This window comes from Rhincodon typus, chromosome 10 (assembly GCF_021869965.1).
Source record: "Rhincodon typus isolate 14 chromosome 10, sRhiTyp1.1, whole genome shotgun sequence".
NCBI classification, from domain to species: Eukaryota; Metazoa; Chordata; class Chondrichthyes; order Orectolobiformes; family Rhincodontidae; genus Rhincodon; species Rhincodon typus.
In genome coordinates this window covers 59,785,966-59,813,112 of record NC_063341.1, presented here as the reverse complement: position 1 = coordinate 59,813,112, position 27,147 = coordinate 59,785,966, and the positions used below count along the sequence as shown (strand labels likewise).

The following is a 27,147-nucleotide window of genomic DNA, read 5'->3' as shown; positions in this document are numbered from 1 at the left end:
GTTTCTACATTAACTGATCCAACTCTACACCTTGTTATCTCAGATTAGAATCCAGCCCTGCCTACAAAACTCGTCACACCCCCAGGGTGAATTCATCATCATTCGGAGCTTCTGACTATTTTGCTCATTTGTAGGTCTTCAAAGGAGGATCAGAAATTAAACTAGATGTTTGGGTACCTGGAGATATACTTTGAAAATATTTGTAAGGTTTTAATTTATAATTTCAGGGAATGTACTACTGTATCTGAACAAGAAAATCACTTTACATATTGTTGAGAATATGTATGTGTACTGTTACCTCTGTGCGTGTTTGTTGGTAAATGGCAAAATGAAATGCCTGATGTAAGTGGTTTTTGAGCATTGCATTTCATTCTCTGGGTTCCTGTGGGTTGGATGCAGGATGTTGGTCAAACAAATATGCTTGTGCAAATGACGTTATCTGTCGAAGTTTACGGAAAGATTTTTTTTACTAAATATTATTCTATTATGGCTGTGCTGTACTCTACACAGAATTTGCATCTGAGAATGATCACAGAGACTTTGCTGGAGAATTGGAGGTTTTGTGTAAACTTGGGCATCATCCCAACATCATCAATCTGCTGGGAGCCTGTGAGAACCGAGGTAAGAAATTAAACACAAACGAATTCTACATAAAGGTAAAAAAAACAAAAAAGAATACAGAATTCAACATAGTAAAGCAAGAGATCAAACCCAATATTTTAAAATACATGTCAAATGGGACTCGGTGCACAGATTTTCACACAATTAGCCCTTAACTGCACAATATTCAACACTAACTCTCAAAAGACATAATCTGCATCCAGATGTTTATTTGGAGATTATATCAGGATGTATGCAGAAATCAAGAGAAATTTAGCGTAGGTAACAGTCAAGGGTTCAATCCCCAAGCGTGCTCGAGTTAATGATTAGGTGAGGTGGCATGTAATTATTCGGAGATAAGTCAGCAAATGTACATGGATTAAAGGTCTGGTCAGATCAGGTAGTGTACTGGAATTAAGGGTTAAGTGAACTTGTGCACAGGAATCAATGGTAGATTTAAAAAAAACATGGATATAGATAAAGGAGTAGGCAGAGAGCAAGCAAAGAGTTGTTGGTTAAATTAGCAAGCTTGTAGGCAGCAGTTATCTTGATTCTTCAGAGTTACAAGACTCTGACATCATGGTTTAGATATGTCTCTTATATGACTGATCAGGTTACTTGTACATTGCAATTGAATATGCACCATATGGAAACCTTTTGGATTTTCTACGGAAGAGCAGAGTTCTGGAAACAGACCCAGCATTTGCAAGGGAGCATGGAACTGCATCAACACTGACCTCTCAGCAGCTTCTACAGTTTGCATCTGATGTGACAAAGGGAATGCAATATTTGAGTGAGAAACAGGTGAGTAATGGAATGAAAGACATGACATTTCTATTTGTTAGTTGACGTGACTATTGCGAGCAGATAAGGGTGAATATGGTCATAATCATTGTGAGTGTGCGAGTTAAGTATGTTTGTGTATATGTGTTCCTTGTATCCATCACCAGTGGATGTGTACAGGAATTGAGATGGGGAGGCAATAGCCTAGTGATATTGTCACTAGACAACAGACTCAAGAAATATTCTGGTGACCCAAGTTTAAATCCCACCATGGTAGATGGAATTAAGAGTCTCATGAAACCATTGCCAATTGTTGGGAAAAAAGAACCATCTGGTTCTCTAATGGCCTTTAGGAAAGGAAATCTGCTGTTCTTATCTGGCCTGGCCTACATGACGCTCCAGATGCACTGCAATGTGATTGACTCTTAGGATGGGCAGTAAATGCTGGCCTAGCCAATGATGCCCAAGTCCATGAATGAATGAATATATGAGTGTTATTTCAATTCTGTGTACTGAATTATGTTGCAGATTTTAGCCTGGGTGTGAAAGTGTTCTGTAAGTCCTTTGTACGTGTAACTATTTAAGGTTCTTGCAAAGATCTATAGCTCAGGTCGTGGATGAGGTTGTTGACTTGCTCGACGAGCTGGCTTGTTTACGTTCAGACATTTCGTCACCATGCTAGGTAACATCATCAGTGCAGCCTCCGATGAAACAATGTTGTTCTATTCCGCTTGGTATTTATATGATCCAGCCTGTTAAGTTGGGTTGTGTCATTACCAGTTCTGTTCTGCATGCGTTGTAGATGGGGTTTAATATGGGGTTAATATGGGGTCATGTGACCATCCTAGCTCAAGTCAACCACAGACATGCACGGCAATTCCTAGAGGACTGGTTTTCAACCTGTAATGCAATCAACAAACATGTGGAATTAGACCCCATATACAGACCCATGCAGAACAGCACTGGAAATGACACAACCCAACTTAACAGACTGGATCAAATAAATACCAAACAGAGTAGAACAACATCACTGATGATGTTACCTAGAATGGTGACGAAACGTCTGTACGATAACTAGCCAGCTCGACGAGCAAGCCAACAACCTTACGTGGAACTATGTACAAAATTGTGTCATTAAGTTGAACTGATGCTGTCCTCTCTGATACATTTTCCATTGTCCCCCTACTTTCCTCTCCTCCCCACCACTCTGCTCTGTACTTGCTTAAAACCGGTCACATTTCTAACTTGTTTAAGTTATGAAATGAAATAATTGACCTGAAATTCTTACTTTTAAATATAATAGTAAACTTTATATGCTTTCTCTTCATAGATGCTATTTTATCTGCTGAACATTCCAGTATAATCTGCTTATATTTCAAATTTCCAGCATCAGCAGTAATTTATCATTGTATTAGAGGATGCGGTGGTTATTAGTTAATACTTGAATTGAGTTGACACTCCCACTGATTGGAGTTGCCTGCATCCTTTATCCACTTGCACATCAATGCACGGAAATCTGTTGAGACAGCAATACATCAGCCTTCCCACAAAAAGATTTCACAAATGATCATTTCATTTCCTTGAATCTGAATCCCACTGTGAATTAATCTTTGATCACTGCTTAATGCTGAAGTACTCTGCTGTTTCCAAATCTGATGCAAGAATTGTCTCAGTTCATTCATAGGGATCTAGCAGCCAGAAATGTGTTAGTGGGAGAAAATCTTGTGGCGAAAATCGCAGACTTTGGACTTTCCCGAGGGGAAGAGGTGTATGTAAAAAAGACAATGGTAAGGTTTGAATACAAAAGTATTTTATCCAACAGGTTTTCTTTGTCTTTCTCCTTCATTAAAGCCTCCTGTGAATTATGTCACCATATCATTCTGTATTGATAATGGCTTCAGAACATTATCTATGTTGACACTTTTGGTGAACTCCTGAAGAGTTGTAATTTCTTGAGTGCCATCCTTCAGATGAAATATTAGATCAAAGCCACGTCCATACATCCCTGTGGTTATAGTGGATATTAATGATTCTATGATGCTATTCAAAGCAGGGAAGGAAATTCACTTGGTGCTCCAGTCCTTTTCTTCAATAAATACAAGTAGATTAATTGATAATATATCTCAACTGTTTGTGGAATCTTACAGTGCACATTCATTTCTCAATTTCTTATACATGTTAGATTTTTGCCAAATTACAAGGAATATAATGTGTATGTTTTTCTGTTGTAAGCTACCTCCTGTTGTCATGGTGTGTCCTTTCCCTCTGTCCTGTGCCATCCTCACATATCCACTGTCGTTCACCTGGGACCAGTCAGTGAGATCTGTCATCCAACTATGGCCTATTCCACTTTCTGCTGCCCTCCACTTTGTCCTCCAGAAGAGATCTGTGTAGCTTTTCAGCTCTTATCAAATGAAATACTGACATTTCTGGTTTACTTTATGAAGTTCTTTTTGCTCTTGCAATTTCAAGTAGCTCTTCATTCATCGTGTAGACATGAAATTTATGTCTTCGCATCCACATTACAAATGCCTCTATTTTCTTCCATGAATCTTTACTTATCGTTCAGATTTCTGAAGCATGTGGGATTGTGGAGCTTTTCTTCCCTTTTTACAAGATTGGGCTTGTCACAAAATTACTATCAATATCCTTCTAACTTATGTATAACATGCCATTTCCTGTAAATAAAAATTGAAAGAACTGCAGATGCTGTAAATCAGGAACAAAAACAAAGTTGCTGGAAAAGCTACTCAATTCTGAGGAAGGGTCACTGCACCCGAAACGTTAACTTTGATTTTTTTCTTCACAGATGCTGCCAGACCTGTTGAGCTTTTCCAGCAACTTTGTTTCTGTTTTTGATGCCATTTCCTGTTCTTATGTCTCATAAACATACTTATTTATTTCAGTGCAACTGCCTCCACTTCAATCTTCATTGTAATTTTCTCTAACATATACATACAACTACTTTTCTTTCTTGATGTTCATACTCAATATTCTAAACCTTTAGATTTAAGCAGATCATATCAAACGGTATATCCTTTCAGCTACCAAGCTACTAGCTGTGGGCAAGTAATCCATGCTTGTAAAACCTATCTGTCCAAGATTCCATGATTAGACAGTATTTTCTAAGTAATCCTGAGTGTGCCAAGAATTATGTGGACAACCAATTCAGGATTGCTTATTGGGCTCACAGTGTGTTTCACTTTTATGCATTGGAAGCTATGTATGTTATTCCAAGGAGCTCTGTACTTTGCAAACAGGAAGAACCCATATCTACACTGCATCTATTTCAACTCAACAAAATAGTCAACAGCCATTCTCTGGCTCATTTCTCACTTCACCAATCAAAGCCAACCTACCTGGTTCAAAATTTAAATCCATCTTGGCAGCTAACTGTCATTCATCGCTAACTGGTGCATTCTCTATGGCATTGCCTCAACCAATCAGAATCCAATGAATCAGCACTCTTCTCACATGCAGTGTAAATATCATTTTCACTTTATATTGATATTTCTTGTGAATTATCCTATTGAGTGAAAGACAAAAAGTCTCAACTGCTACCAAATGACAATTTGCTTTTACTACTTATTTTGTTTGTTCTGATTCCTGAATGCTAAAACAGTCATTCTTGCTTTGTTCCTTAAATGTGAATGCTGCACTAATGTTTCCATCCTTCAACATGCCAAGGTTTAAAGAGTTGCACATTTTGTTCCCCTGTGAATTGTTTAGGGAAGGCTCCCAGTGCGTTGGATGGCAATTGAATCCTTAAACTACAGCGTCTATACAACGAAAAGTGATGTGTGAGTAACCAATAATAAGAAAGAGAATTTTGGCAGTAGTTCAGTTCTTGTCATTTCAATATGTTACTCACTGGTGTGCTAATGCAGCCAGTGGCATCTGATCTGAGATATAGCCTTTTAAGGGAAAATAGGGCCTAACAGTCTTCAAATGGGGCCATGTAGGTAACAGTTAGCTCAGTTAGATAGATGAACACTATGCAGCATAAAATAGTGCCTGCAGCATGGATTCAATCCCTTTTATGAGCTGAGGTAGTTCTTGTATCTCCTCACCTTGCCCCTAGTGATACTATACCATGAGCCACATTAGCAATCCTTGGACAAGAAAAATAGAGAATAGAGCACATGAATTGTGCTGTGTTAACATTTATATGATTGTTAACAGTCTATGTATAGGAGAGGGGAGCATTAAGTAGATACCGATTATAATCCCTGCCCAACTTTTGCTTGACTTTGCTTTCGACTTAGGTCAGTGGAAAGAAGAGGTGCATACACAGGCCAATCAGATAATACCAATTATACACTGATATTGAAAACTACATCCATAATGAAAACTACATCCGGTTGTAAAGAGGAGCTTCCCCCTATTGTTATTAAAAGAATTCCTCTCCTGGTTCTTACTTCTGTCAAACTAACAATTAAACCTCGATTTTTAATGTGGTAATGACATTTTGTTTATTATTTTTTCCTATAATAAATAATCTAAGGTTAAAGATTATTGTGTATTTGTACACGTAATTCCATTTTTAAATTTAATTGAAACCACTTCATGGAAAGCTGAAAGTAAATCAATTGTTTCTGGCTGTGGTGACTGACTCAAAGCTATTCTACTTCAGAGTGTCTCCTGACACTGCTATCAGCCAGTCAGTTGGAAGCATGGGAGGTCTTACAGCAAGATTCACAGTAAGCAAACAAAATCTATTTACTTATCAAACAGAGCCTAATTAAATATTTTCTGATGAAGGGTCTAGGCCCGAAACGTCAGCCTCTCTGCTCCTATGATGCTGCTTGGCCTGCTGTGTTCATCCAGCCCTGCACCTTGTTGTCTCGGATTCTCCAGCATCTGCAGTTCCTACTATCCCTAATTAAATATTGCTGACCACAAAAGAATCCATTGATAGGATCTATGTGAGCTGTACCAAACAGACTTCATGGTTTAGAACAACAGAAACTTCTGATGAAAAGTGATTTTTACAGCAAATTGAAGCAATGTAGTTCCACAACAGGTTATATGTCTAAGGTCAATCCCAGTCACTGACAGCAATGTGATCTACTGAGATGATTGATGGAGGAGTTGCTTTCTATTTAGGACTGGGATAATATGTGTATGCCATATGCAGTCATCTTTTATAACCTGATGTTTGTGAAGTATTTAATCTTTCCACATCTGCACCCATTCAAATTTCCTTCCAGAGTCAACAGGCTTACCCTTCTGCACCGACTGATTTGAAAGCACAAGAGACACAAAAAATTCAGCAGATGGCTTTCTGATACAGAACTGCTTCCCTTTTATGAGGGCAGGGAACCCCATCAAATCCAATCCGATGATACACTTTATTAAGACAGAATACGACACCGTTATGCAGCTACCATCGTACCAGATACCCTGTATCTCAGAGTGATACATCTTGACCTTCCTTTTAGGCTGAAACTTGGCTTTAGTCTCCATCATTAGACCTTACAAACCGGTCTGTCTGCTCAATCAAATTCATTTCACAACACAACTTTCCACAGCAGGCAATTTGACCAATTGACTAATTGACCAATGATTACAAGCTCATTATGAGCAAGATCATTCAGAGCATCTTGATTATTCATTAGAAAGATCCCATCTCCCCCAATTCCAGCATTTATTTGTTTCCTAAATGATCCTGGGATTTGTAATTAGTGTATCTCAAAGTTCATTTGCATGAGCTAATCATACTTTATGTAAAAAACCTCTTGATACTTCTTGTAAATTTTACCAATCTTACCCCAGTATTTACATCTTCTAAGTTTGGTTAACATTCTTAGAGATACTGTCTGCAATTTGTATAGTTTTGTTTTAATGTGTGGAACAAATCTTAACCTTCAAAGATTGATTCTATCCACCACTGATGCACAGTGGCAATATTGTGTATCGAAGATACATTACGGCAACTCACTAAACTTTCTTCACAAATCTGCAATCTCTATCACTTGGAATGCCAAGGGGAGCACATACATGGGAACCTGCAAGTTCCATTCCAAGCCACACTCCATCCTGATTTGGAAACATATTGACATTCTTTCACCATCACTGGATCATAATCTTGGAGCTCCTTTCCTACGAGCACTGTAGGTGTGCCTGCAAGAAACGAACTGTAGCGATTCAAAAAAAGTGGCTCACCACTACCTTGTGAAGAACAATTAGAGATGGGCAAAAAATGCTGGTTCTAAGAGCAATACCCTCATCACTATGAAAGAATAATAGAAACCTATAGGCTCCATGTGATCTAGGTAAGGTTACGCATAATAAATGTAATTTTACCTCCCTAATTTTGTTCTCTATTCTTCTAGAAATACATCCCCACATTTTATTAGCATTGTGGCCTTATACCCTCCTTTCCTAAACACTTGACATGTACCACAGAACATTACTTTGCCTTCCTATCAATGAAATTTGAGGCAATTCTTGTACATGTGGCTTTGCTGGTCCTCTGTTGCTTTTTGTTCTATATCCGTTAGGTGGCTGTCCAGACTACTACCATTGAACTTCTTCCTGCCTTTTTCACCATTAATCTTCTATAGTGATTGGAACTAGGTGGATGTTATTGACTATGAGATCTTTGATTACCGTTGTTAACCTGGGCCTATCAGGGAACCCTGACTGACCGATATAAAGAGAGAATTCAGAGAGTCTCCTGATTTCAGCGACTGACTCACTGTGGCCAGCCAGCTCAGAGTCAGTTAATACAAGATGTCAATAAAGGGTGACTTGGTGACAGGATACCAGCCTCTGTGCAGTTATTTCATCTTCTAACCAATCCTCCATATGGAGGATTCTGAGGAAGGGTCACTTGATTCTCTCCACAGATGTTGCCAGACTTGCTGAGCTTTTCCAGCAATTTCTATTTTTGCCTCTATATGGACTGTTGGCGCTCCTAATACATCAGGCACTATCTAGCCAGTTCACTGAGTGGTTGCTGTTGAAGAGGAGGTGTTGCTGCATAATACTATTCCTCTGCATGTCTAGCCAGTTTTGTCTTTACAGTATTCTCACCCATTTATTTTCCTGACAGAAGTATCCCTTGCAGTTCCTTCTGTCATCTGCTTCTTCGTAAAGGTTTCCTCAATGCTATTTCCTCTCAGACCTGTTTACTTGATGTTCAGCATCATATTAATGTAGTATTATTCTTTTGAGTGATCAATTCCTCTCATCCCATTTATCTTTAATTTTGTACTTCAGTGGGATATATATCCAAGAAAGGTCTGACACACTGCAATGATTAAATGCTGACGATGCAGACTAGGCCTACACTTTTGAGGAGAAGTTTCTATATTTTGTTATTAAGCTGATTCTACAGGAAATATGACTGTTCGCTGATGCTCTCATTTGGAACCATGCATGCAAAGATAATTTTTCTCAGGAAGCAGCTGGTGTTCATTCAGCCATAGTTTGTATCCAGTGGTGTATGCCACAAGATACTCAGAGAGAAAAGATTTCCTGGATTTCAGTTACTTCAGTTTGTTTCAGAGTCACCATGCAAAACATGAGGAGAATATTACGCCCACATAAAATTATGCTAACAATAATTCTGGAAGCCTTTGGAGGGTCTCAGAAAGCAATTTAATCTAATAGTGTCTTAAGCCGAGTCTACAGTGCAGGAAATAATGAAGGGTCAAACATAAAATGATGGGAGGGAAAAATCAAGATACAAATATGAGTCTACAGGCAACTGATGGAGCCTCCAACTCACTGAGTGGTTGTTGTTGAAGAGGAGGTTTTGCTGCATAATACTATTCCTCTGCATGTCTACAAAGTGCCATTTCCATAGGTCAGCACAGACAATGGTGCAAGCAATTCTAAGGATGTAACACATGAAAAAGAACCTATTCTTTAGACTACTTATTGCATTATATAGAAGACAACTGTAAAATAAAGACGAAACTGATGACATTTGTCCCATGACAAATGTCAGTTATAGCTCAGAATCATACCATTTGGAATATCCTACCATCAATGCCCACTCAACGCTTGGAGCTGTCAAGATTGTACTAATCATTGTCAATGCCTAGTTATTACTCAGAACCATAAGGATTACTCCAGACAACCAGTGACGACTTACTGCTTGGAGCTGTCAGCATTGTTCTCCCCACTGTCAGAATCCAATTCGTGTGTTGGACCTGATAGATTATTAGTATTATTGAGCTATGATAGCATGCTGTTCAAATTATATTGTCTGTCAATCAAATTGCAAATGATTCTCATATAAATTTTACCTTTCTTTAGCTGGTCGTTCGGAGTGTTGTTATGGGAGATTGTCAGTCTTGGTAAGTGAGATCACCCTACCTTTGTTTTTGTGTCATGTGTTTTTATTTTGAATGATTAGAATTACTACTGGGATGCTCCAGGTCTAACCAAGATCGTATACATTTGAAGACTTCACTATTCCTGTACTCAAATCATCTTGCGATCAAGTTATTATTCTATTAGCATTCATAATTGCTTGCTGCAGCTGTTAGTCTCCAATGACCTAGTGACTAAGACATCCAGGAATCTTTGTATGTCCACACTTTCTAATCTCATAGCATTCAAAAAAATACACTGCACATGCTCCTCATACTAAAAGTGGATCGTCTCACATTTTTCCGCATTATATTTCATTTGCCATATTCTTGCCCATGGATGAAGTCTGTCCAAATCCTTTTGAAGCCACTTTAGATCTTCCTCACAACACATATTCTGACTTAGCTTTGTGTCATCCACAAGCTTCGATATATTACATTTGATCTCCATGTCTAAATCAATATATATTGTGAACAGCTAAGGCTCAAATACTGATCCTAGTATTTGGAATCCACCAGTCTCAGGCTGCCAAGTGAGAATCATCTGTTTATTTCAAATCTCTATTTTCTGCATCTTAGCCAACACCAACATATTACCTCCTTGTCCATGCATTTTTTAATATTTCTAACCAACCTTCTGTAGGGGATTTTACCAAAAGCCTTCTGAAAATCTACTGTAATCACTGTCTCCCATTTGTCAATACTTTTCAATAAATTCTCAAACCTCCCAACAGTTCATTAGACATGATTTTATATTCATGCTGATTATGTTCAATCAGATCATATTGATCCTTTGAAATAGATTCCATCAATTTCCCAACAACCTAATGGAAGCCAACAGGTCCATAATTCCCTGTTTTCTCTCTGCTGTGCTTCTTAAGTCATGGGGTGATATTTGCTATCTCTAAGTCTGCAGGAACCATTCCAGAATCATTCACTATTTCTAAACTATCTCTTTCAATACTATAGCGTGTAGAATGTCAGGTTGTGGGAACTTATCAACCCTCACTCCCATTATTTCTCCAACACACCATTGTTACTAATACTAATTTCCTTCAATTCCTCATTCTCCCTAGTCCCTTGCATCTCTAATTTTGAGAGATTGCTTATATTTTCCTTAGTCAAGACAGATGTTTAATAATCATTTAGCTCCTATGTAGTTTATCCATTCACCATTTAAATTGCCCTAACTCTGCCTGTACTAGACCTAGAAAAAGTGAAGAAATAACAATATAGCTCCAAGTCAGAAGTTGTGAATATCATATAATCAAGATGGTCAAGGGTAAAAAGCCTCACTGATTACCGGCAGAGAGGCTGCCATCAAGAAACTAGCAACCCTCCCACGCAATAGAAAGATTACAGAATTGCCTGCAAAATGCTGTAAGCCCTTTAATTACATCTAATAAGTATCATAATTGTGCAATCGACTGCCTGGCTACATGGAGGGCAGCCAGGTAATCTGCATCCAAGCCCACCTCCTGGCCACTGCTGAGCAACCTCTTTGGAGCTGGGATTGCATTAGGGAGCCAGTCACAAGTGGTTCCTTTCGATTTTACCACTGCCAGCAGCCAGCATTCTAGCTACCAGGATAGGCAGTAACATTTCTGCCATGTCCTCTGATTACTAGTCTAGTAACATCACACCTCCACTACCATTGAGTTCCCTCTGTGATGTTAGATGTAAGATTCATATATATTTTAAAATCATTTACTTTGAATTATGGATTTTGAAATAGCGGCATATGAGACTTATCTGTGTCTATGAAGGTGTTCACGATTAACTTGCAAGTATTTACTGTAGAGAAGGACATGGAAGCTTGACAACTTGGGGAAATAAATATTGATATCTTGAAAAGTGTCCATATAACAGAAGAGGAAGTGCTGGAGATCTTAACATACATAAATTTAGATAAATCCCTGGGACATGATGAGGTGTTTCCCAGAGCTTTTTTTGGGAAGCTAGGGAAGAGATTGCTGGGCCCATTGCTGAGATATTTGTATCATCGCTAGCCATGAATGAGGTGCGGGGAGACTGGAGGTTGGCTAAAGTAATGCCACTATTTAAGAAAGACTGTAAGGAAAAGCCAGGGAAAAGCCTGACACCAATGGTGGCTAAGTTGTTGGAGGGAATTCTGAGGGACTTGATTTAAATGCATTTGGAAAGGCCAGGACTGATTAGGAATAGTTAGCATGCTTTGTGTTTGGAAAATCATTTCTCAAGAACTTAATTCAGTTTATTGAAGAGATGACAAAGAAGATTGACGAAGGCAGCATGGTAGACATTGTCTATATGGACTTCAGTAAAGCATTTGACAAGAATCTATATGGTAGACTGGTTAGCAAGGTTAGATGACATGGAATCCAGGGGGAGCTAGCCAATTGGATACAAAATTGGCTGGAAGGTAGGAGACAGAGGATGGTGGTGAAGGGTTGTTTTTCAGACCAGAGGCCTGTGACCAGTGGTGTGTCACAAGGATCAGTGCTAGGTCCACTGCTTTTCGTCATTTATATAAATTATTTTGATGTGAATATGGGAAATATGGTTAGTTAGTTTGCAGATGGCACCAAAATAGGTGTAATAGTGCACAGTAGAAGAAGATTATCTCAGAGTACAACTTGATCAGATGGGCCAAAGGGCCAAGGAGTGGCAGATAGAGTTTACTTTAGATAAATGTGAGGTGTCGCACTTCGGTAAGCCAAACCAGGGCAGCGTGTATACAGTTAATGGTAGAGCCATGGCGAGTGTTGACAAACAAAGGGATCTAGGGGTGCAGGTACATTGTTCCTTGAAAGTGGAGTCGCAGGTAGACAGGGTGGCGATGAAAGCAGTTTTGCACACTTGCCTTCATTGGTCATAACATTGTGTATAGAAGTTGGGATGTCATGTTGTTGTACAGGACATTGGTGAGGCCACTTTTGGAATACAGCATACAATTCTGGTCGCCCTTCTATAGGAAGGATGTCATTAAACTGAAAGGGTGGAGACAAGATTTACAAGGATGTTGCTGGGACTGGAGGGTTTGGGCTATTGGGAGAAGCTTAATATGCTGTCATTTTTTTCCCCCTGCAGCATCAGAGACTGAGGGGTGATCTTATAGAGGTTTATGGATAGGGTGGAGACTGCCTGGTTAGAACAAAACAAAAATGTGATCTACCCTAGCCAGATTCTAGCCTGGGATCTGACTTGTCCAGTAATAACCTCATCTAATATTTTAACACCTCTTACTTTTCGAACTTGGTGTTAGCCAGTATTATATATTGTGGACGTTCATGTTTCTTAATTTCAAACGAGGTCTGTCCAGTTTCTCTATTTATTTTGCACTATTTTGTATCATTATTATAGGTGGAACACCATATTGTGGAATGACATGCGCAGAACTTTATGAGAAATTACCACAGGGCTTCCGAATGGAGAAACCTCTCAACTGTGATGATGAAGTGTGAGTATCTACCTGCTAATCCTCTCGTATTTGCAGTTGCCATGCTGACTCTGTAACCCCAATCTCAACTGTACTCGCAAAGCTTTTAGTCTTCTTAGTGCCTTATGTCTTTATTTCTTTTACATTTTTGCACATTGGTGACCATTTCATTTCATAAATAGCAGGTCTTACATGTTTCTTTCAAATGCCTTTTCCTCATTCTGATCAATACTTTTACATTAGTGGTTAGCCTTTAGCTTTACAATTATCTGTAAGAAATCTCAGTTTCATCATTTAGAATTATTTATAGTGAATGTGGTGTGTCTCTGAGTGTATATTTATATGCAAACAAGGCCACATGCAAAGATTGCAAAGGAAAGGACAATTCCAAACCATTTAATCCTAATTTATCTGGAACTCATATCTACCATTTCTATTATAAACTATATGCCCTCTACTGGGATATATTTGATCCCAGGTAAGCTTCCAATTTCACATTCACACCGTCACTAAGACCGTCACTTTCACACTGTAACATTGTCAACCCCATTCTTCTCTCAGTTCATGCATTGCTAAAATCCTCATTCATGTTTTTATTGCCTCCAGACTGAATTACTCTAATCTACCTCTTGCCTGTGCCTGAAATCCTACTTCCATGGCAAATCCTCTCCTACCTAATTTCCTACAGCCCTAAAACACACATAGATATCTCCATTCTTTTAATTCTGGCCTATTGTGCATCTACAATTTCAATTGTTCCATCCTTAATGGTGATGCCTTCAATTGCCTAGGCTCCACGTTTTGAAATTTCCTCCCTACATCTCTCTGCCTCTCTAGTTCTGAAGAACAATCAAACCAGGCTCAAAACATCTGTTTCTCCCTCCACAGATGTTGCCTGACCTGCTGAGTTTCTCCAACATACTCTGTGTTTGTTTTTCTGCATCTCTAATTCATTTTCCTCTTTTAAGACAACTCTTAAAGCCTACCTTTTTGATTTTGGTCATTTTTGAACTTTCATCTCCTCAAATGTTTTGGTGTTTTATAACACTATTGTGAAGTGCCTTTGGCACATTTAATTAAATATAAGTTGCTATTATTGATTTAGGTGCAATACCCTATCTGTTGAAACAGTTTATTTTAATCTTTTTTACCTACTTATAATAAGATTTTTATTAAATCAAAGCATAAACTATCCATGTTCACAGAATTTATAAGGAACCAATTTACAATTAATTCACATTTCAAACTGACTTTCTCCCCTTTGATATTTCTTGCTGTCACTTTGATATTCAATAAGAAAGTTGAATATTGTATACCAGTGTAAATACTTATCTTTGAATTTCTAAAACCTTCTTAGGTATGAATTCATGAGGCAATGCTGGAGGGACAGGCCCTATGAGCGACCCACCTTTGCACAGATTTCAGTGCAACTGAACCGAATGCTTGAAGCAAGGAAGGTAATTCAAAAGTATTTGGGATTAACAGTCAAGTGTGAGGAGTGTTCAGTCATGGAAAGGGCCCAAGAACAGTTGGTATTGACAGAATAACACTGCTAAACTGAAGGGCTTCTGTTGTGGGTTACACCACAGCTGTTGTGGGGCCCAGAATGCTTGGTCTGTGCAAGTGAATAAAGGAATAATGTGTGGAAATTTAAACTGAATAAACTTTCAGATCTTCCACAGAGATAGGCCAAGGGTTTTTTTTTCTTTCTAAATTCTGTTTTCCTCCAGTTTCATTGTCATCTCTGCAGAGCTCTCTGTGCACAGAGATTGCAGTACATGTAACTTCTGTGAATAGCATGCCAAAAGCATTGTAATTACCCTGCGTAGCCACAACCAAGGTGGCTCTGAAATTTAATGGGAGGTGATACTGCATTGTCCTCTAGGAAAGTGTCCAAGAGCTTTGTCCAGCATTGGAGTTTGTGGGGTCAGCATGAGGATGGACTCCAAAGGGTGTTTCTTTTCTGTCCGCTTACCCTGCTCTTCTGAAAAATGGGGAAGCTCAAGAGGTATGAGGAGTTGTTGACAATACCCTCGTCTCAATATTTGGACGCAGCACCCATTGGTTCCAGAGCAAAGAAAAGGTCCCACTCCATATGTGTTGCAATGATTCTACAGGTACAAAGGAAAATCAGGGGCTTCTGTGTGTATCTTGGTGCCTGTCATGACACATTGTCTTTATGTTTGAATTCACTATATCAGTATTTTGGAGACAGAATTAGTCTGCCATTGCCTCCTAGCCAAAAACTAGTGGATCTGATCACTGGTATAGCCAGTAACTTAGAGCATTAAATCCATGTCTCCTCGTTTGGAAAGTGATGATTGTAATGGTTTGACTCAATGGTTTCTTATATTATAAATATATCGTTCATAGTGAAAGTGGGTAGAATGGGATAGATTGGAACAGTCAGATGTGGAATCTATTTGAATTCCACCCAAACAACTGAGATGTATTTGATCCTGAATGATCCTGTGCAGGACAAAAATAACAATTTGAACCCTGGGTCCAAGTGATTGTGAATTTGCAGTAAATATTATTCTTTCTTTGACTAAATTTGCCTCTCTATCACAGTCATACCCAAAAAGGTGATTGCTTGTGGGATAGGCAAATATTGCATTCATGCAGTAGTAAGTATTCCTGTTAGTGCACAGTAGCAGAGAGGTTTTACACTCTGGCTGCTGCAATGGCTATATAAAACAAGAGAGTAGGGCAAACAAAGCTTCCCTCTTTAGTCTGTAAGTTGACCCTATGGGGAGCTGAGTTAACAATGTGGCAGGGCTATTCATACCATAAAAGTCGAACATCATGGGCAGTAGATACTAGTGATCCACCATCAGAACTTGGAAATATATTGCCAGTTCCTTTAGTGTAGCTAAGGTTAAAATCCTGGAGGTTCCTCCCTGACAGCATTGCGAGTGTATCTACCAGATTGCAGCAGTTCAAGATGGCAGCTCACTGTGACCTTCACCAGGACAATTAGGGATGGGCAATAACTGGTGTCCCAGCCAGCTCCGTTTATGAAAGATTAATAAAGCAAATGCGATCAAATAGTCTATATCCATTTCTAATGAGCACAGTGTCAGAATGTGATCCTTGCCTATATCATCCTACACAATAAGATATCAGTGCTTTAAGGAGCCAGGGGAAAATAAATGCACTTCTAATAAATGTTTAAACTTGGTCATTTCTCTCTGCAGGCTTACGTGAATACAGCTTTATTTGAAAACTTCACTTATGCTGGAATAGATGCTACAGCAGAAGAAGTGTGATATCCAGGCTATCCCTGGGCTCATGCAAATAGGAACACTACCTGAGGTCATGTAGTTCAAGCTAATGATGCTCACAGACTGCTCCACAGTCTACAATCCCTGTTCAAAGAGATAGCAAAAAGCCTGAAGTTGACTGCTTGCACCATGAGCCAACAAACTAAAGTAAAATATGAAAAGAAATGATTACTTCCACATTATAAAGATTGATGTGAGTTTAAGACCTATCCCTAATCCCTGTGACAGAGTGGATGACTGTTCTAATCCAAATGATGGAATGGGGATCTTCAAACTACCTGTGAGTTGTGAGATCGAGGTTGCCTGCCCAGCTTCACGTGAAAAATCAGCTGTGGAAATGGCATATTTACATCCAATGAATAACGCAACATTACTCAATTCAAACTTAAGAACTAGACTCCCTGCAACGTGGCAGTAGGAACAAAAGAACTGAGTGAAATACGGCAATAATGATGGAGTCAGTCATTTGAATGTGTGCAGCGGAGAGATGATGGTGTCCTGGCAATGTCACTGAACTAGTCATCCATGGACTCAGATTAACACTGTGGGGCATGGGTTCAAATCCCATCATGGCTGCTAGTGGAACTGAATTCAATCCATAAAAATCTAAAATGCAAATCTAGTTTCAGTAATGCTGTCGTGAAGCTAACATTGATTGTTACAAAAAGCACATCTGGCTCATTAAAGTCCTTTAGGGAAGGAAATATGTCATCATGACCTGGTACAGCCTCCATGTGACGCCAGACCTACAGCAAAGTGGTTGACTCTTAACTGCCCTCTGAAATGGCCCAGCAACCTACTCAGCTCAAGGGCAATTAGGGATGGGCAACAAATGATGGCCTTGTCGGCAATGCACACGTGCCATGAAATAAAGATAAGATGAATACTTTCAATGTAATTGGTGTTTTATAGTATGTACATATGCACTCTAAACATTTTTAAGTAGTTCTTACTGTATAAACATTGTATAAGCACAACATTTGTCTGTGAGTGTATACACATACATATATATACATATTGTACAAATAATGACTCCAAGTTCAACTGTAGCAATGAGTGATTCTAGATCAGAATGTTGACTCCTTGGAGGGGTGAGGTGGTTGTGTGTGTATGTGTTTGTGTGCATGTGTGTGTCTGGGTGTGTGAGAAAGCAGTTTGTTTGATTGGAAAGCAAACTTGTCTTGACAGAAGACTGGCTGAGAGCAACCGAAGCCTGGGACTCTAGGCCAGTTACTCCATGTTGACAAAATTCTGTGTGTCACTGAATGTGCCAAGGATTCTGCGAAGGGTTTTCTATGATTTTTTTGAACCCCAAGTTGTCAAGAACTATTGGGTCTGTCCAAATTACGTTGGACTTTAGAGCAGCGTAAGTGGTTCTTTTTACTGACCTAATGCTTCTCAAAGTTCAGAATCTATGTCAAGTATATGGTCTGAGTTTTAATTGGAAAGGTATTTCTTTTTCCTGATGTCCAATCAATGCATTTATGCAATCTACTAAAGTTCTATTGGTGAAGATTCTAAAAGATATATTTTAAGGTTTATAAAATGAAGCACAAAGGTGATTCATCTCATAGGATGCTTATAGCATGTATAGGATGCTTATAGCATGTATAGGATTGTGTAAAGCTGAGTAATATCAACAGGTTAACGGACATGAGGAACCAAAAAGGGAATACGAGAGAAGTGTATGACAAATTAAACAGCACTTTCAAAGAGATAGCACAGATATAATGGTCCAAATGGCTGCATTCTGTATTGGGAGGTGCGGGGGTGTTAATGCAGGAAATGCAACTGGAAACTTGTGAGGTACATCTGCCAATTACATGTTTTAAACATACCTACTAACATATGATTTCCAGATTTCCCATCTAATTAGCATCATTGGATGAGGTGACAACTTACACATACAACCTGAACTTCAAGTAGAACATAGAACAGTACAGCACAGTACAGGCCCTTCGGCCCGCGATGTTGTGCCGAACTTTTAACCTAATCCTAAGGTCTATCTAACCTCCACCCTTATCTTATACTATCATCTATATGCCTATCTAATAGCCGCTCAAATGCCCCCAATGAGGCCGACTCCACTATCCGCTCCGGCAATGCATTCCAAGCCCCTACCACTCTTTGAGTAAAGAACCTACCTCTGACTTCTCCCCTGTATCTACCTCCACTCACTTTAAAACTATGTCCCCTCATAATAGCTACCTCCACCCGAGGAAAAAGTCTCTGGCTGTCCACTCTATCTATACCTCTGATCATTTTGTACACCTCTATCAAGTCACCTCTTATCCTTCGTCGTTCTAAAGAGAAAAGCCCTAGCTCTCTCAACCTTTCCTCGTAAGACCTTTCCTCCATCCCAGGCAACATCCTGGTAAATCTCCTCTGCACCTTTTTCAATGCTTCCACATCTTTCCTGTAATGAGGCGACCAGAACTGGACACAATACTCCAGACGTGGCCAGACCAGGCTTTTGTATAGCTGGAGCATAACTTCATGGCTCTTGAACTCGATCCCTCTATTAATGAAAGCTAACACACCATACGCCTTCTTAACAACTCTATCCACATGGGTGGCAGCTTTCAGGGAACTGTGAACATGAACCCCAAGATCCCTCTGCTCCTCCACACTGCCAAGAATCATTCCGTTAACCCTGTATTCTGCTTTCAAGTTTGTCCTTCCAAAATGAATCACCTCACACTTTTCAGGGTTAAACTCCATCTGCCACTTCTCAGCCCAGCTCTGTATCCTATCAATGTCCCTTTGTAACCTAGAACAGCCCTCCGCACTGTCCACAACGCGACCCACCTTCGTATCGTCTGCGAACTTGCTAATCCACCCTTCCACTCCTTCATCCAAATCATTTACAAAAATCACAAATAGAAGAGAACCCAGGACAGATCCTTGTGGTACACCACTCGTAACTGAGCACCATGTTGAATATTTTCCGTCCACTACCACCCTTTGTCTTCTAAGGGTCAGCCAATTCTGAATCCAATCTGCCACATTTCCCCCTATCCCATGTCTCCTTACTTTTTGCATGAGCCTACCATGGGGAACCTTATCAAACGCCTTACTTAAATCCATGTATACCACATCCACTGCTCTACCTTCAACCACATGTTTGGTCACCTCTTCAAACAATTCAATAAGGTTTGTGAGGCATGATCTACCTCTCACAAATCCATGCTGACTATCACGAATCAAACTGTGCCTTTCCAAGTGATCATAAATCCTATCCCTTAGAGCCCTTTCCAATAATTTGCCCACCACTGATGTAAACTGGCCTGTAATTTCCGAGGTTATCCCTATTCTCTTTTTTGAACAAGGGAACGACATTTGTCTTCCTCCAATCTTCCGGCACTATACCCGTGGACAGTGAGGACGAAAAGATCATCGCCAAAGGCCCTGCGATCTCTTCCCTTGCTTCCCATAGAATCCTTGGATAAATCCCATCAGGCCTGGGGGACTTATCTATCTTCAACTTCCTCAAAATTCCTAGTACATTTTCCTTACTAACATCGACCTTCTCTAGCCTACCAGTCTGTTTCACACTGTCCTCCTCTACAACTAAGTCCCTCTCAGTTGTGAGTACCAAAGAAAAGTATTCATTAAGGACCTCTCCTATTTCTTTAGGCTCCGTGCACAAATTCCCTTTACAATCCTTGATCGGCCCTACCCTTTCTCTGGTCATTCTCTTATTCCTCATATACGTGTAAAAAGCCTTGGAGTTTTCCTTGATCCCATCTGCCAAAGTTTTCTCATGCCCCCTTATAGGTCTACTAAGATCTTTCTTCAGCTCCTTCCTGGATAACTTGTATCCTTCTAGAGCCTTTTCTGTTTGTTGTTTCCTAAACCTTACATAAGCATCCTTCTTCCTCTTAACCAGTCGTTCGACCTCTTTTGAGAACAAAGGCTCCCTCACTCGACCACATCTTCCCTGCCTGCTAGGGACAAACATATCGAGCACACGCAGTATGCATTCCTTAAACAATCTCCACATTTCAATAGTGCTCTTCCCTGACAGCATGTTCCCAATTTATGTTACCCAGTTCTTGCCTAACAGAATTGTAATTACCCTTCCCCCAATTATAAACCTTACACTGCTATATGTACCTATCCTTTTCCATGACTATTGTAAAAGTAACAGAGTTATGATCGCTACGGCCAAACTGCTCTCCTACCAACTGGTCTAACACTTGGCCCCGTTCATTGCCAAGCATCAAATCCAAAGTGGCCTCCCCTCGTGTTGATCTATCTACATACTGTGTCAGGAATCCTTCCTGAACACACTGGACAAAATCCGCTCCATCTAAACTATTACAACTAAAAAGTTTCCAATCAATATTTGGAAAGTTGACGTCACCCATGACTACAACCCTGTGACTTCTGCACCTTTCCAGTATCTGCCTCCCAATCCGCTCCTCTACTTCGCTGCAACTGTTAGGGGGTCTGTAAAAAAACCCCAACAAAGTGACTGCTCCTTTCTTGTTCTGGACCTCAACCCAAACTGACTCTGTAGACTCGAACTGCCTTTCAGTAGCTGCTATACTAGCCCTGACTAGCAATGCCACTCCCCCGCCTCTTTTTCCACTCTCCCTATTTCTTTTAAAGCATCTAAATTCCGGAACTTCCAACAACCGTTCCTCTCCCTGGGTTACCCAAGTTTCTGTAATGGCCACAAAATTGTTGTTCCAAGTACCCACACATGTTCTAAGTTCATCCGCCTTATTTCTGATACTTCTCGCATTGAAGTATAAACACCTCAAACCATCTCTGTGTCCACAATTACGCTCCATCGACCGCATTTCTTTATAAACAACCTCACTCCCTGTTGTGTCTGTTGGCAGGTTGAATACCTCATCCTCTGAATTATAAGTCTGGTTCCCCACCCCCTGCCAATCTAATTTAAACCATCCTGTATAGCTTGAGCAAACCTCCCTTCCAGGATATTTGTGCCCTTCTGGTTCAGGTGCAACCTGTCCTTACTGTACAGGTCCCACCTTCCCCAGAATGTGCTCCAATTATCCACATAATGGAAGCCCTCCCTCCTACAACAGGCCTGTAGCCACGTGTTTAGCTGCAGTCTCTCCCTATTTCTTACCTCGTTATCACGTGGCACTGGTAGTAATCCAGAGATAACTACCCTGTTTGTCCTGGACTTCAGCTTCCAACCTAACTCCCTGTACTCGTTTTTCACATTCTCTGTCCTTTTTCTACCTATTTCATTGGTACCGATGTGTACCATGACTGCTGGTTGCTCACCCTCCCCCTTAAGGATCTTGAAGACACAATCCGAGACATCACGGACCCTGGCACCCGGGTGGCAACACACCATCCGTTCATCTCATTCGCGTCCACAGAACCGCCTGTCTGTGCCTCTAACTATTGAATCCCCCACTACAATTGCTCTCCTATTCTCCCCCTTCCCTTCTGTGCCACAGGGTCAGGCTCAGTGCCGGAGACCTGTCCACTATGGCCTTCCCCTGGTAGGTCATCCCCCCAACAGTATCCAAAATGGTATACTTATTATTGAGGGAACGGCCACAGGGGATCTCTGCACTGTCTGCCTATTCCCTTTCCCCTTCCTGACAGTCACCCAGCTACACTTTTCCTGTACCTTGGGTGTGACCACCTACTTATAACTGCTCTCTATCACCCCCTCAGCCTCCCGAAAGATCCGGAATTCATCCAGCTCCAGCTCCAGTTCCCTAACGCAGTCTGTGGGTGCATTTCTCGCAGGTGAAGTCAGAGGGGACACCAGCAGTGACCTTTACCTCCCACATCCTGCAAGAGGAGCATGCAACTGCCCTAGCTTCTACTCCAGATTTCCAGAAGAATTTAAAAAATAGCCTTACCTTACCGACCCTCCACACAGTCTTTTTTTTTGGTTAGAGGAGGAGGATGGGTGGGAGACACTACACGTGTAGTGTTTCGGGTTTAGTCAATGCCCGAGTATATCAGTTCCTTCCTGGCTCGCGTTCTCTCCACACACCCGCCGCTGAAAACAAAAGGGCCGCTGATGCACGAGTTAAGTTTTTATACTGGAGAAAAAAACCTTACCTTCCCGTCAACACTCTAGCTCGCACTGCTGCTACTGAAAACAAGAGGAATGTTCAAGTTGAAGGAAAGAAAGAGAGAAAAAGGTGTTGTCATGGAAGGTGGATGATTCAAAGGCTGTGCTTGGCTTCAGCGATATCTGAGTGAATGCGTTCCGGGGAGACTCTAGAGAAAAATATTGCTCCATCGCAACAGGGGGGTTCAAACAATCTAAGGTCACTAAGAAAGCAGGATTTGAGGTGAGACAGCAGGTCAGAAGCAGGAGATTAGTCTCAACCTCCTGAATCCAATACAGGATGTGTTTCACTGATCTCATCAGGGCAGGAAAAGTAAGAATAATGGCAAAAGCATCTACATCCTGATTTGTCAACCTAAATGACTCTACCTTCTCAAGCCTAGTGCAGCACACATTGGTTCTCACATCAACGTGCCTTGCAAGTACACTCATCTTTCTCTGTCGAAACCCGTCCTCATTTCCAATCTGTCAATCCACCGCTAACACAATCTCATCATTATACAATATCATGCTGCTTCCCCCTTAGTCACTCTCAGCAACGGTTTCCATCCATTTGTTCAACATTTATCAGTTCATGGGTCTTTTCTTTCCCTTCTTGCAGGAAAGAATTTAGAAGAACGTGGAGAAGAGACAGCTAGAGAACTAATACCTCTAGCCATCTAGACACAATTGCAGAGGAGGACGAGTGGAAGTCAGCACAGTTTCCATAGGGGTTGGAGGGTTGGGGGTCTCTCAATTTCTTTGAGACAGAATTAAATATCAGAAAACTCCACAGCATTCATTAATATTGACGGAATGTCAACAGCCAGCGAAATGTAATCATTTGCGCAATGATAAAATTCAAACATTCTTACCTTGACAATAGTTATCCAGATCTTGTCTATCCCAAGATTTTCCTGTATTTCCAGTGGAGCTAGTGAAGGTCATCAATAAATTTGCTGGCAGTTGGGTTTGGTGTGAAGGGGCTGCTTGATTGTTTGCAGGATTGGTTTGCGTTAGTGTCAGCGTGAAAGTAAGGTGAAGGATGAGGGTCAAAAGTGGATTTTGAAGACGGTTGGCAAATTGGGTATATTATTGAAATCTAAGTGAACATTGCAATGCTACCATTCCAATGCCACCAGCAAGCCAGGCACTGGTGTGGATGGTGGTGAATTTTACACATCACTTGTTACTCTTCCTGCTCATTAAGAATCATCTGAAGGTAGCTCTGTAACTCTGTTCCTTGCTGCTGCTGTCGAACCAAACATCACTGATGTCTAATGTGGTGTAGAGCACAGTGCAGGTAACCTAGAGGCGCTGGACTGCTTATTATGGGAAGATAGCTCCAGATTTGCTCAGATACTGAATTGCATCTTCAGCATGTCAATGGCTTGTCTGATGACATTGTGGCAGTAATTTCTTTACTCATTCCTCAGTGTCCTAAGAGGTACATTCCTTTACTTCCGAGAAAGCTGGCTGGTAGCTTGGTTTCAAGGTGCAGACAGGTCCCTCAAGAGGGGCTGCTGCAGGAAAAGAACACTGTCGCAGCTGCCCATGTGCACACCTCCATTAATATCTTGTTACTGCTGCTCCACAAAATGCTGACGGGGACACATCCAAGTGATCTGGGGCTGCCTCAGTTGTCACTTGCACAGTTGATGACACACTGTGGCAAGCTGTAGCCAAAATCACAAACCCAAACATCTGCTCATTCAGACTTGTGGGGGGGCATCACTGGTCAGGGTGAGAAAATTCCTGGCCCTGGCAGAGCGAGATGGGCAGCAACTCAGAAAGAAAAGCCATTTGGGCTTTGGGTCTGTGAAACTCACTGCCCTAGAGAGCAGTAGAGGCAGAATCAATCAACAGATTCAAGAAAGAAATAGCTATATTTCTGATGAAGAGTGGGATGAAGGGCTACAGGCAGCAGGCAAGAAAGTGGATTTGAGACCAGGATAAGATCAGCCATGATCATGTTAAATTGTGGAGCAGGCTCAAAGGATTGAATTGCCTCCTCCCACTCCTAATTGATGCAGGTGCCATGGTGGTGAGTATTATAAAACTTTTCATTGTATTTTTCAAGTTTAAGTACATGTGACAATAAATCTCTATTCTATTCTATTTCCTATGTTCCTAAACTTGTGAATGACACACACTGGTCTGACTGGTATACTTGAAACTGGTGCTCCAGCGCAACCATTACATTCATTTTCAAATCTTACTGCTTTTATACTGTTTCATTCAGAAATGCCAGCCTAGCCAACAATGGTACATCCTGTGAAAGAATGAATAGGAAAAAGTCACCTGTCTTCTGCATCGTGGGCCACAGATTGCAAGATCCCTGCAATCTGTTTCTGACAGAACCCTGGAAGATCCATAGGCAAAGAAGCTGAGGGTAGTGGTGACTTTACCAGTCAATGATAAGCTCAGTTCAGTCAGTGTTGCTCTCGGGCAGGATAGAGAGGGTTGCTTTACTTGCTGTGCAGCACTTAACATTTGAGTTTTTGATACAGAAATCAAATGCTCAAAGTAACAATTCTCATCCCTCAGCATTTATCTCCCTTACTTTAATAAGCAATTTTAAAAAAAATAATCCAGTTTCATAACCCCCTGTCGAAAAACAGAACACTGTGGATGCTGGAAATCTGAAAGAAAGACACCAAAAAAGGCTGGAAATTTTCAACAGGTCACACAGCATCTGTAGAGAGAAGCAGAATTAACTTGAAAATTAAAGCAAAATGCTGCAGATCTGAAATAAAACAGGAAATGCTGAAGAAACTCAGCAGGTCTGGCAGCATCTGTGCAGACAGAGAGCGAGAGGCTGAGAAAATTCACATTGGATTCAAAGTCTTAATTCTGTTTCTGTCTCGTCAGGTGCTGCCAGCTCTGCTGAGTTTCTCCAGCCCATCCTGTTTTATATTCAAATTAAATGTGTTTGTCTGCACTGATATCATTTGACATGATGTGTTTCTTCCAGCTTCTTTTGATCTTGTATAATATTACCCAACTTTCATGGTATGGACTCTTTTTTACTGCACTTTGTTCTGTGTCGCACTAGCTGATTCCCTCTTCGTCATTTTGCGGCTCTTCTCCTTCCTACCAATTTATTTTCCTTCTGACAAGGGAAAGTAACTCTGATGCTGCCAAGTGGTTCCTACCCACCTTGAACATAATGAGAAGTGCATAATAACTGGTGTAATTTTATCAAGGAACAGGGATATATTGACCTCAATAACAAAAGCATACTGCATGGTTAAGAAGAACCTAAATGACAGGAGTTGTTGTAAGGGTTAAGTAATTTCCTCATATTTCTGCATTCTCACTACATGCAATTGTCAACACAAAGTAATAATTCTGAGAGAACATCAGTTGGAAGGTCAGTGGTCTGTTTCCTGCCAGTTCCTTCTTCTGCTCACTGAGTTGTGAGGTCAGTTCCTCAAATCTGTCGTCTCAGTTGAAGGAGCAGGTGAAGACGTCAGAACTCAAAAGTTATCCCAATTATAGAAATTTAGCTTCACCCCAAATTGGCACTACATTGTATTTCAGGTGCAGCATCGGAGATGTGCTGTGGTTTAACAGGCAGCGTGCTGCTGTTGTACCAGATGCTCTGGGTTCAAGTCCTGTCTGGAAATTGTTGACCATGGAAGGACCATGCACAATGTAGCCAAAAAGCTTAATGATGAACCTTCATAATCCTTCCAACATGTCTGTGGCAGTTAGTAGGAGTCAACGATGATTAATGTGAAGTCGTCCCTCTCAAGTTATAACAAATTTTCTCTCACACACAAACAGAGAGAGAATAGAAATTGCTGGCAAAACTCAACAGGTCTGGCCACATCTGTGGGGAAAAAGCAGAGTTAACATTTCAAGTCTAGTATCTCTTCATCAGAACTGATAGCAGCTAGGAAAAAGTGGCATTTATGCTGAAGACAAAGTTGGAGGGGGTGGGGGGAGAGAGGTGAGCAGATAGGTGGACAAAGTCGGAAGTCTCACAACATCACATTATAGTCCATTATTTAAAATCATAAGCTTTCAGAGTGCTGCTCGTTTGTTGGGTGAAGTTAGGTGGACACAGAGCCCAGAGAGAGAAATAAGAAAGGGGTAGATGGACAAGAGGATTATTGATAGTAAGCCAGGACAGAAGAGATACTGAATAAGTGATAATGAGAGCTTAGATTAGGAGAAAATGGGTTGAAAGCAACACATGTCATGACAGGACCAGAGTGTGAGGGTGGGTAAAAAAAAAATGGAAGGACAGAATCAGGCTAATTGAAATTATTGAACTTAATGTTGAGTCCTACAGGTTGCAGTGTCCTAAGATGAGATGCTGTTTTTTGAAATTGTGCTGAGGTTTGCTGGAGAACTGCAGTAAGCCTGAGACAGAGATATTGTCCAGGTAACATGGTGGTGCACTGAAGTAGCAGGCAGCTGGAAGCTCAGGGTCTTTTTGCGGACAGAATATATGTATTCTACAAAGCGGTCACCCAGTCTTTGTTTTGTTTTCCCTATGTAGAGGAGACCACATTGTGAGCAGTGAACGCAGTAACTAGATTGAGTGGAATGTAGATAAAGCACGGCTTCACCTGGAAGTCATGGAATATTCGCCACTTGCCTGAATGAATGCAGCTCCAACAACATTCAAGAATCTCAACACCATCCAAGACAAAAGAGTTTTCTTGACTGGCA

At 40.7% G+C, this 27,147-nt stretch overlaps 1 protein-coding gene and 1 long non-coding RNA gene across 3 annotated transcripts in view; one reads left to right on the top strand and one right to left on the bottom strand.

The window, feature by feature from the left end:
• The window catches only part of tie1 (tyrosine kinase with immunoglobulin-like and EGF-like domains 1), an 86,425-nt gene extending 69,039 nt beyond the window's left edge, over positions 1 to 17,386 (top strand). Inside the window, exons 17-24 of one of the 2 annotated variants that reach the window (XM_048602210.1) lie at positions 511 to 621; positions 1,214 to 1,404; positions 3,057 to 3,170; positions 5,113 to 5,183; positions 9,652 to 9,692; positions 13,050 to 13,146; positions 14,483 to 14,582; positions 16,323 to 17,386. In XM_048602210.1, the coding sequence (XP_048458167.1) occupies positions 511 to 621; positions 1,214 to 1,404; positions 3,057 to 3,170; positions 5,113 to 5,183; positions 9,652 to 9,692; positions 13,050 to 13,146; positions 14,483 to 14,582; positions 16,323 to 16,394 (797 nt within the window). In that variant the 3' untranslated portion in view covers positions 16,395 to 17,386. Of the gene's footprint in view, positions 1 to 510; positions 622 to 1,213; positions 1,405 to 3,056; positions 3,171 to 5,112; positions 5,184 to 9,651; positions 9,693 to 13,049; positions 13,147 to 14,482; positions 14,583 to 16,322 lie in introns of those variants that run through there. The other variant, XR_007263093.1, reaches the window with a different exon arrangement.
• Positions 1 to 27,147, bottom strand: part of LOC125484251 — a 90,359-nt gene that overhangs the window by 8,702 nt on the left and 54,510 nt on the right. The window lies entirely within an intron of this gene.